Source organism: Brienomyrus brachyistius, chromosome 10 (genome assembly GCF_023856365.1).
Source record: "Brienomyrus brachyistius isolate T26 chromosome 10, BBRACH_0.4, whole genome shotgun sequence".
NCBI classification, from domain to species: Eukaryota; Metazoa; Chordata; class Actinopteri; order Osteoglossiformes; family Mormyridae; genus Brienomyrus; species Brienomyrus brachyistius.
In genome coordinates, this window is record NC_064542.1 from 2,654,705 (window position 1) to 2,666,182 (window position 11,478).

The 11,478-nt window shown below is 44.0% G+C and overlaps 1 protein-coding gene across 1 annotated transcript; it reads right to left on the bottom strand.

Moving 5' to 3' along the window:
• Nucleotides 1-445: 445 nt before the first annotated feature.
• Nucleotides 446-7,112, bottom strand: LOC125751042 (histamine H2 receptor-like). The gene is made up of 2 exons (XM_049029494.1): nucleotides 6,900-7,112; nucleotides 446-3,129 (listed from the first exon to the last, which is right to left on the bottom strand). Exon 2 carries the CDS (start codon nucleotides 2,651-2,653, stop codon nucleotides 1,613-1,615), a length of 1,041 nt encoding a protein of 346 aa, XP_048885451.1. The 5' UTR covers nucleotides 2,654-3,129; nucleotides 6,900-7,112; the 3' UTR covers nucleotides 446-1,612.
• Between the last annotated feature and the right edge of the window lie 4,366 nt (nucleotides 7,113-11,478).

Genomic DNA, 11,478 nt, shown 5'->3' on the forward strand with positions numbered 1-11,478 from the left:
CGGGATTAAAAGATTGTCTTTATTTTGTGAATTCCTCTTAAACATGAACTTCCAGATGACTGCATCCATTTTCGTTGTCGGTCCCCTCTGTGATCTTTGTGGTCCTTAACCAAAATTTGCATTTTTTTCCCCAGACAGGTGCTGCCCAAAGACAGATACAGAACTGGTATATTTACGTAACACTGACTGTCAGCGCAAAAGTACAGCGAGCAGGAAAGTGACCGGGTTTAAACTGACCGATTTAAAGTTTTTTTTTTCAACCAGGATGAAAAAAGGGAAGGAGTAACTGTGTACTTGAGTCAAGCGACTTATGTGCAACCAGAGAGTAATACAGAACCTGTTATGGTGAATGAGGGATATCACTCAGTTTCCGACATTCTGTGGAGACAGACTTGCATAAAGCTCTGGAAAAAATTAAGACACTCAGCACATTTTTTTGCAGTCATTTCTCAATTTATTGTGTATCTGTGAATAATGGATATATTTTGCAAACTGCAGCCCGGTTCTTCCCTGTTTCTCACTGACGAAGGGCTTCTTCTTTGCTTTTTGGGACTTCAGTCCTGCTTCTCGGAGCCTGATACACACTGTCCTAGCAGTGCACTTCACACCTGCTCTTAATGTTTCCCATTCCCTTTGAACAGCATTTGCCATCATTCTCTGTGAGAAGCTGTCAGATAAATTAACAGTCATCTCTGCCATTAGAAAGTCGCTTCCACCTGCAATGATAACTGAGTAACAGCAACTCAAATTGTAATTGCTATTCATAAATAATTGAACCATAGCCTGGGTCCAAGATAACTGATTATGGATGGATGAACTTCTTATTGAAAATAGTTAGGAGCTATAAAACACTTTTCACATATGGTACTTTCTGACAGCTGATTGTTCGTAATCTGTCTAGCATTTGGCATCAGTGTTGTGTTTTAATACTTCAGTAATACCTTTTTCTTGCATACCCTGTGTCCTTAATTGTTCTCACACATATCTGATGAGTTCCTCAACAGTATTTTTAAGGAACATTCTCTATATTCTGCCTAGTTTTGGGTGCTGCCTTGGTTCTGCACCTGTTTTGAAAACATCTGTATTTTTCAAAAATGGATTTTATACCTCAACAGAAGTCCAGAGATTAAGATTTAAAAAACACCTAAACAATCGTGCTAAAGTACAGTGTCTTAATCTCACACTGTAGTTATACACTTATACACATCTGTGTTAAACCCTAACTGTCCTGGCACTATGCTCCCTGTCCAGCCTGGTAATCAGCCTCTCTGTGCATCATGCTACATGTCTGGCTTCACATAATACATATCTATATTTCTATATTTATGCTACCTAATCCTCCTAATATTGCCCTTCCCTGTGTGCTCTGCCACCTGCCTCAGGTAAAGTTATGCACAACTCTGTGCTAGCTACCTAATCTGGTATCACACACCATTTTGTGTCTACCTGTCTTATGTCACTTTTTGCTATGCTACCTGGTTGAAATATATACCTCTCAGTGCTATACCATCTGCTGTGACAGGAACCATGCATCTCTTTCTTCCGCTATATTACCACTTATTTGTACTAAGCGGCCTGTCCTGACTAGTATTATACGCCTCTATGTGAAACACTACCTGTCCTGACTCATCTGAATGCTGCTATTCCTCTCCTGCAGCATCACATCAATGTTGCCATGCGATTCCACATTACAGGTAGTGTGTGCGCACAGGAATACCATTTCTCCAGTAGGGGCCACTGTGGAGCTGCTGATGTAGGGGTCTTGGCTTTTGCAGCGCAGCAGCTGTTCATAGGCGTTGCGGAAGTCTCGGTTTAGAGCCGCATACAGGACGGGGTTAATGGCGGAGTTAAGGTAGCCCAGCCACAGGACCACTGAGTTGACAGTGGGGTTGACCGTTTCCTCGTATAGCCCTCTGTAGGTGAAGTACGTGAAGTACGGGAACCAGCAGATGATGAAGGCGCCCAGGACTCCTGCCAGCGTCATCGTGGCCTTGTGCTCGCGCACCGCGGCTGCCACGCACGCGGACGTGGACCGCGCGTTGATGCGCTTCGCCTGCTCGCGCGCGATCCTGAAGATGCGGTAATAGGTGCAGCACATGACCAGCAGGGGGAGGTAGAATGTGGCAAAGGCGTCCACCAGCACATAGCTGGGGTTCAGCTTGAAATGGCATTCCCAGCCGTCGTCCTGGCCGTAGTTCTGGATGCTGTGGTCCCGCGTGTTCCAGCCCAGGTGAATTGGCAGGAAGGACACCATCAGGGAGATGATCCAGATGAGGGCCATAGCCACCATGATGCGGGTGCTCGTGACCAGGGTTGGGTAGCGCAGTGGCGCAGTGATGGCGAAGTAGCGGTCCACACTGATGACGAGCAAGTTGAGGATGGAGGCGGTGCAGAGCATGACGTCCAGGCTGACGTAAACGTTGCAGAAGATGGCGCCCAGAGGCCAGTCGCCACGCAGTTGCCTCATGGCGGAAAAGGGAAGCACGAGCAGCCCCAGGAGGAGGTCTGTCGTCGCCAGGGACACCACCAGGCCGTTGGTGACGCAGCGCAGCTTGCGGCAGGCGCCCACCGCGAGGCACACCAGCACGTTACCAAACACCGTCAGAAATATGACGAGCACCAAGCCCACGCCCTGCAGTATCCTCCAGATCATGTTCAGGGGCTCCGTCACACAGCTAACTCATAACCTCTAGTCACCAGGAATCGTGGCCAAACACCTATTTACTGTCAGTGACCCCGTCTGGGGAATAGTACACTCAGCACCCCTGTCAGTGGGTTGGTACAGTCCATACCCTGTCTGTGCAGCGAAATGGTCAGCACCGTTTTCTGTGGAATGGTACAGTCAACATCATTGTCACTGAGCTGAGACACAGTGAAAGATTCATCATTTTGAGTAACGGTTCCTCATCACACCCGTGTCACAGAGGTGGCATATTCTCGACCCACATTCCATCGCTGAAGTTAAGAAAAGACTTTGGATTTTGGATAAATCCCTTACTTTGTTGTTATGCGCTTGTAAATGTTTGTGTAGGATTTAGTTGCCACAAGGGGGCTCCAGTGCTTCAGCCGTAGACAGCTGCTTCAAAGACACTTCATGTTTCTTGAGGGTACAGCTCAAAGGGGGCCGGGCTGGGAATAAAAACAAGAGGGAGAGATAAAGGGTTGAAGCAACCACCCAGACAGAGGCAGCAGGGACCTTGTGAATTATGGGATTTCTATTTTAAAGTTTAGTTACTTTTGTTTTACCATCAGCCTGGTAAGGATTTGGAGAATTATGTTGGATTAGACTGCTGAGGGGGGTCCAGAGTTCTTCACCCTGTTTATAGAGGGCGAGGGTCTCTAACATTGTTTATGGAGCTCCTGGCTCCCTCTACAGTGTTTGGATCATCAGTGTTGGTGCATTAAGATTCAGGTATCACACATTTTATGGGCAAGTTCATGGCTTTTTCACCATATCAAGGAAGGTTTGGATACTTCACATTTTGCAGGACATTTATGGTCTCTCACGTTCTTGTAGGAAGTATCGCTCTGTAGAAGAGAGATTGGGGTCCTGCACTGCAGAATGACCAGGGCAAGAAGGGCAGTCCACCACTGCATGTTTACTCCCCGGGGCCAGGCCTTAATGGAACACCTGGACATACTCCAAAACCGCAATGTGAAAGGGGCCACGAGGCCGTTTTTCGCACATGCAATCTTATCAGTGCGACTAACTGGATAGTGTATTAAGGTCTCCAACCTACAGAACAAAGGATGAAGAAAAGACGGCATGCAGCATTGTATCGTAGCTCAAGATATTAATCTGGGCTGATCCCTGAACGTCCAAAGGGGAGAGAAAAATTTAGAACGTAAAGAGAAGCAAATATCTGTTAGTGCACTGACAAACTGCGACTCGAAATGCACTGCCGTTCGATCTGGTTGGACATCTGTATATTTTCTGTGTATTTTACCAGAACTTTGATTATCTAAAATTGCGGGGAGGGGAAAATTGTTACTTAATGCTTGTGTGTATGTTTCATCTCATCAGGTCCCATCACATATTATCTCATCTCATTTTCCCTCCACTTTTCCTGGTGAGGGTGGCAACAAGCTGAGCAGGTCAGACTAGACCTGTTTTTCAATGGCCATAGACTCTAGCTTGTAGGCCACTCTATGAGTTTTATCTCTGGGGGTGTGGGGTAGAGAGTCCAACCATTCATTCACCCAGATGTTCATATTTATTTATTACTAAAAATTAGTAATAAATAAATAATCAAAATAGCAAATACATTTCCAATAAATCATTATTACACACTGACATGACTAACACAAGCCACGTTTTCAAATATAAATTTACAATTTAATTTTATTGAACTTAGTATGTTCAAATAGCTTTTTCATCTGACCAGTAGGGGGTGCAATTGCGCCCTCTGCATCCCCGGTAAATTACCTGTGCCCTACCTCATTCTGGGCAGGGTCCTGGGATGTTCCCAAGCCACCATGAATATATAATCCCTCCAGCATGTGCTGGGTCTGTTCTGAGGCCCAGTAGGAAGGGCCGGGAAGAGGTCCTTTGAAAGCTGACCAAGTAGCATCTGTAATAGATGCTCAAACCACCTCAGCTGGCTACTTTTGATCTGAAGCAACATCAGCCCCATTTTGAAGTCCCTTGGGTTTTCCAACCCTTCGTCCTGTCACGGAGAGTGAATCTGACAACCTCATTTTGGCTGCTTCACCTTGCTGCTGGTCGTTAACCCCCAGCCATAGGTGAGGACTTGGACATGGATTTTCCGGGTGTTTTCTTTTAAAACCGAGAAGATATTCTTCTCAAAGTTTAAAAGTCTCTCTCGAGATGTACACTTAACATTTTGAAAGCACAGGATACTTTCTTCTTTGTTCTGGCAGACAGAGTAATATTGACACATACACTTACACATGTAAAAATACGCACACAAAGGCTATTTTCCTGGCTGAGGAAACTTCTCCCCTATATTTTCAGTAAGTCAAGTGTTAACTCAAACAGTCTGAGAGTCAATAGGTGTTTGGTTTGTGTATCTACCTCAAGGGTAGATAAAGTCGTGGCGGCAATTCCTCATACCTTTTCCACCCTTGGCTGAATGTAAAAGTGGGGAAGTATTGAGGCAAGGTCAGGCCTGTGAAACACTGTTGCTGGGGGTGATAACTAAGCATGGATGACCAGTTATTACACTCCACAACGAGTAATGAAAGATCACATGACAGGAAATAGTGCACACCAACTAATACCTTGTCTAACTGCTCACCATAGAGCCAGTTTGACGTCATCTGATAGCCTGTGTGCTATGTCATTGGATAGCTTGCCTGTTAGTTCGATATTTCAATACAGTGATTGATTGTGTTTATCAATTTCACTGAGGTTTGTGGTGAAAACTAAATGCTATTCTACTGCGAGTAAAATCTGAATGTTTTATTTTCTGACCTGGATTTTAAATCTAATCTGCATTTTCTTTAGCCACAGTTTCTGTTCCTGCTTTGGCTTTCTATGTCACTGAACATTCAAGGAACATTTAGTGGCTTTTTTTAAAACTTTTTTTTTTCTTGGCTAAAGCCAACGTCCTGACTATGTGTACTATAATTGGCAGAGTTCACTGTATTGACTAATCTGTTGGACTAAATTGGGGAGCCATATTGGGTAATCTTGGATTCTTTATTTGGTACTGAAGCTTCTGAGCTGCTCCGCTGGTCAGCACATTGGAGGTTGCCTAGTTACTATACATTTTGGCCTAATGAGAGATAGCACTCCCTGCTTTGGAATTCTAATGAGGTGTGAAGAAGTACTCTCACCCTCCAACTGAATGTACTCACATGCTCATGTGTGGAACACACGCCACAGATGTATCTGCATGGGACACTCATTCATTCACAGACATGCATATTAAAATACACCAGTACCAACCCAAACATGCTTTCATTGACTAATAAGCATGCAAACCTAAGCACTTGTGAATGTTTAGTCCAGTTTCCCTCTCAAGAATAAGGAATGTTCTTTATAAACATACGATTTGTACGTTGAAAATGAAAGTGAAGCCCATCTCCACACACTGAAGTTTTGTATTTATGATTACACACATTATTCATTGGAGGAAATGTCTGTTAAATAGATTAAAGTAAATGTGTTGTTGGATGGTGTTCTAGGTCTGTGAGAACTGCAGTGGAGAATCCTCCCATTGTTTGCCATGTGGTAAGGAATGCCGCCTTCATGTACTGTACTGAGCAATCCCCCTGTCTGCATCTACTGTACTGGAAAACTCTCTCTGTCCTGTAGTGAGTAATCCTCCCTCTGAGAGTTACGTAGTTAGGAATCCTCACTCTGTATTGTAATGAGTAATTGTGTGTGTACTCTAGTGAGAAACCCTCTCTCTGTGTCCTGCAGTGAGCACTATCGGCTATAGCCTACAGTGTATCTTTTTGCTTCTGGAATATGCAGATAGAAGAGTTAGACTCAACAAAACCCAAAACCTCAGAAAAAAAATCCGTTGGCCCTCTTAGGTGCTTAATTCACCCAAACCCCTCATTAATGTAGCTACTAAGAGTTTGTTTTTTTAAGCCGTCAAACACTTTGAGTCAAGCCATGGAGCCAACTTTTTGTAGGGTTTTTGTAGCTCGTTATGGAAAAAAAACCTGGCATTTCCTTCACACACACACACACACACACACACACACACACACATATCTGGTGGGTACTGATTTTTTTTCATTCCCACACAATCAATAAAACCTTTTGCTTTTAAACTTTTAGCAGTGAAAACAATTGCTAACCCCTCATGCTTTTGGAAGGTCATCGTTTGAATTCAGAATGCCAATCACCGCCTCAATACCATAGTCAATGAATTATTGAAGAACATATAGATGTAAAAAAAAAAGAAATTCTCAGACAAACTCACCTCAGTTGTCAGTCCATCAGGCAATCAGACTCAACTCTGAACCCCATAGTTCAATCCAGATTATTCATTTGATTGTATCCTGTGCCTGGAAGGTCTTTACTCTCTCTGTCTCATTGCCAGCTTCCCTTTTTTTCTCTATATCTCCCCCCTCCCCGTCTCCCTTTCTTATCCCCTTCCTCCCTTGTGTCTTGGCCTCCTTCTCGTTGGGCTCTGTGTCTTTCTCCCTTTTTCCCTCCTCTCTTTCTCTGTTGCCTTATCTCCTTCCTACCCTCTCTCACTCTCGGCTCCCTTTTTTTTTAACTCTCTCTCCCTGCCCCCTCCCTCCCATCAGCCACTTTCAGTTTTAAAATGCACATGCAGAAGCACATGCACACTCAGACGGAGACACACACATGGTCAGCAGAGGGGACAGGCCAAAGCCTCATCCTCCCATAGTTCAAAGATCTTTAACCTACTCTCTACTCCCAAGCATTGGCTGGTCTCTTCTCCCCAGGAATAGAAGATGAATGACTTAAACTAAATATAAAACTTACTGTGTCCTCTCATGCTGAAAGTGCAGGAGTAGTTGCAGTACACCGGGTATGTTCCCATGCACGATTCTGCCGAGGTAAATCTGATGGCATCTCGGCATGATTTATGTGGGAAAAAACTCTTCTCTTGTGAGCCTTTCAGGATGAGGATGTGAACAGAGAAAGCGGCTGTTTCTATTGGCTGCCAAGGTCAATCTGTGAGAAGCCCCACCCAGAAATAGCTGTTCGTTTAACATGCTAACTGTATATGCTGCTCCGGGGGAGGGTGCTCAGTGTGATAAAGCTCAGTTCAGACTATGGAGAAAACAGAAAATGCCGTAGCGTATAGTGAAAAGAAAGGTTAGAGATCACCAGCAATTAGTAACGAGTGCAATTCTAGTAAAAACCTCAAATTTTCATAGAGAAACAGTGGGACAGACATGGAGAATGGCCTTCCACAGAGGCGCCATCAACTCTATCCAATCAGCTCGACTACTAATATGCAAAGATGACAATTAGTCACAGTGGCAGTCAGACCCTCTGCCAATCAGCAAGCGGCCAATCAGACACCGCAGCTGCACTCCAGAGAGTCACCTGCGTCGCTATTTAACAGGTGGTGTTATCGTGTGCCTCTCATTTACTGCGTCACTCTACCTGATAATTCTGTTCTCTCGTGTTCCCTGTTTATTAATGCTTCATTTCCACATTAGATTGCATTATCTAAACCGTGTTATCGGAGATGTTTTCTAACCTGCCGGCTCCGTTACCACTTTGAAAGCCTATGAATTTCCACTTAGTTACATTTTTTTAATTTTTACAACTATAGAAAACAAGCAGGATATTCACTTGCACTGCCATTTCTAGATAGCTCTTTGTCCAGGCTTTTATCACACCCCCGACCTCCTGTAATGTGCATCCCACCTGCCCTTTGGCATCAGCAGCACTCCCAGACATTTGTAGAATATAGCAGATTGTACACGTGTGGCTGTGTCCCTCTGTTGATTTTGACTAGTGTTGAGTTCAAGACTATATAGACTATTGATAAATAATTGGAATCCTCCCATCCAACCTGTGTAGGATAGTTCAGGTCCAGAAAAATCCAGACCAAGACTTTGTTTCAACCAACCAGTTTAGTACTCTGTGACTGTAACTCTTATACTCAATTGGTCGGTTGAAACAAAATCTTGGTCTGGATTTTTAATTTCTGGACCCGAACTATCCAACTCTGCACCCGACCATCTTCTATAGCTACAATTCAAGGACCATCACAGGACACACTCATACACTGAGAACAACACTGAGAAGCTGAATCAGCTAACCACACGATTTGGGACAACCAAAGCAGAAGCACAGGAAAACAGAGCACCTGGATATAAGGTGTGGAGAATACGCAGAGTCCTCACACACAGGGCTGGAGCCGGGATGTAGATACACAACCCCTGAGGCGTAAGGTACACTGCTGCCTGAGCCGGCAATGCGTTCCAGTGAAGCTTAATATTGCCAGAATGTTATTAAATCCAACACTCCAGTAAGACCACTCAAGTCAGTAGCTTCTTGGAGATTGACATGATTTCTGTCTACACCCCAGTGCATTAGTGAAAATATTATCAATGTGAAATCCATGGTAAATTTATAAATTTCACACACGTTGGAAGCCCTTATCTGACAGCAATGCTTGTCACATTGAGTGTCTGTGACAGGACTTAGGCTGTACAGGGATTATTATTCCGCTTATACAGAGCTCCCAGAGTCACTGTTGGACCTTTGGGAGTTTATTGAGCAGTATCACCCTGGGAGATATGGACTGGATGTGTGGCCACTACACCAAACTCTATTATTGAGTGCTAGAGAATGGCTACTTCAGTTGATCTTATTAAGATGACCCATATCTTGTTTACTCTATGCACACACTAATAGAAATGAAAATGCAGTATCTGCTAGCCATACAGCTTTTTTAAAATTCCACCCAGGACTGGCATCGTGCTCAGGTTGTACCTGTGCCTTTGTGCTGCCCCTGCAACCCTGTTCGGGGTAAGCGATTTGAAGATGGATGGATGGAACACTGCGGCATCTTTTGAACGACTAATTTAGGCCAGTACATCATCTAGTGTCTATAACCCTCATAGACGTTTTCAAGATGTTTTGAAACTGGAAATATTAAAGAATTCAGATGATTTTTTTTTTAATTTATACATCCCCACACTTCAAAGAGAAATACGATTTTTATCGGAAACAACATACAACAAACCAAGCATAATTAGTCCTATGGACCTTTAGGGGCAAACGACAGATTATCAGTAAAATTTTTACCCAGGCTGACTGGCTTAAAGGTCCTCCATTATCAGTTTGTCATAATCCTGTCAAAAGTCAGACATCTCTATCCTGCTCTTCAGTTTTTCAAAATGATAATTTCCTACAGTGAACAGCGTTAATTCCATTAACGAGGAGCATCCCAGTCCTCGTTTCCTCATGATACAATGTTTCCACCTCCGTGCTTTATAATCTGGATGCCATTATCATATTAGTCTTTTCGCTTTCAGGGAGGAAATGGTTTCCACATTTTTGGGGAGTACAATTTGAGGATTAGTTTTACTCACATCCCAACGTAGGAACAACGTTGGTCTCAGTCATTGACTTCCCTGTTCACTGTCCTTCTTACCTGGGAGCAGGACGAGGCTGCAGTCTCTCAGCAGCACAGAGCATTTTTCAGTTCACAGCTTCTCTTGAAGGAACATTCAGTGCCTTTGAAATCATTCCCTAATCTCGGAGTTGTCACATTAATACCCACGTTGTCCTTTGAGTTTCTTGGTAACAGTTTTGCGTCGAGTTTATCACTCAACTCCAGGATCATAGTGAGGCCGTTTAATTATGTCACTTACTTTTATTTCAGTGGCAGAAGCAGTGGCAGATCACGGCAAGGACAACACGGGCAATCTTCTGAGGGGGCAGTATCTTCCACCAAACCATCTCCCCTTGGGTGACAGGCTGGGCTCTGGTGGTAAAGCATGCCTAGGATGCCACACGGACTTGGGCTGCCACTGCCGAAAAGGGACAATTAATTTCTTAACACCTATGCATAGCAAATTAACACTAACTGGTAAGTAAGTATTTTAGTCTTTTTTTTTTACGGAACTGTTATTGCAACGAGGTGACACAGTAGCGCAGTGGTTAGTGCTGCTGCCTCACAGCAAAAAGGTCCTGGGGTCGGTCCCCTGGTTGGGCGTAGGACGTTTCTGTGTGGAGTTTGCACATGCTCTCTGGGTTTGTGTGGGTTTCTGGGGGCCTCTGCTTTCCTCATTTGGTCCAAAAGTGTTCAGGAGAGATTGATTAGTGAGTCTAAATTGGCCCTGTGGTGTGTTGGTGACTGCCTAGGGTTGGTTTCTGTATGTGTTCCTTGTTCATAGGATAGGCTCTGGTCCCTCCCCCATGACCCCAGTTGGGACTGAGTGGTTACAGTAATGAATGGGTGGTATTGCCACATAACCAGAAAAGTGCAACTCAACGAGCCTGATGCCGCTCTGGGTGTCCTTATTTTACATTTTTGGGCCTTGATAGGCTTATCAGGTTCTTGTTTTGTTAGATGTTGTTGTATAGCTCCTGCTTCAATACTGCTTACACTTGTATTTGGGCATTCATTGGAATCTCAGGCTGGGTGCATTTGTGCCTAGTTGACTCCATAATAGTACATATGGTTGCAATGTGCCATTAGCCTTACTTATATATTGCTTTGGACAGTTGGATCTACTAAATTAATGAAATGTGAATGTAAAAGTTAACAATAACTTTATACTTTTGTGTTTGCAGTACAATAGACCTTTTGCTAATGATATAATTGGATTGACAAATTTCTGTTTAGATGCATATAGTTGGGGGATTTTTGGTTCCGTTTCAAACCTCTACCTAGGAAATGGCGAGCAGAATGTTTTTGTAAGAAGCTAGTGGTTTCATTGACCCAGTATACATTGCGGCAGGGGCACCTTGGGCGGTTTGAGACGGAGACACCAAGGATGAAATGCTTTAGCCGTCATTTGTAAAGAGGCAGGCTGGTGATTTAAACTCAGACGAAGGGG

Bases quoted from the DNA above. Each gene is read 5' to 3' on its own strand.
- LOC125751042 (XM_049029494.1), bottom strand. From the start codon at position 2,653: ATGATCTGGAGGATACTGCAGGGCGTGGGCTTGGTGCTCGTCATATTT.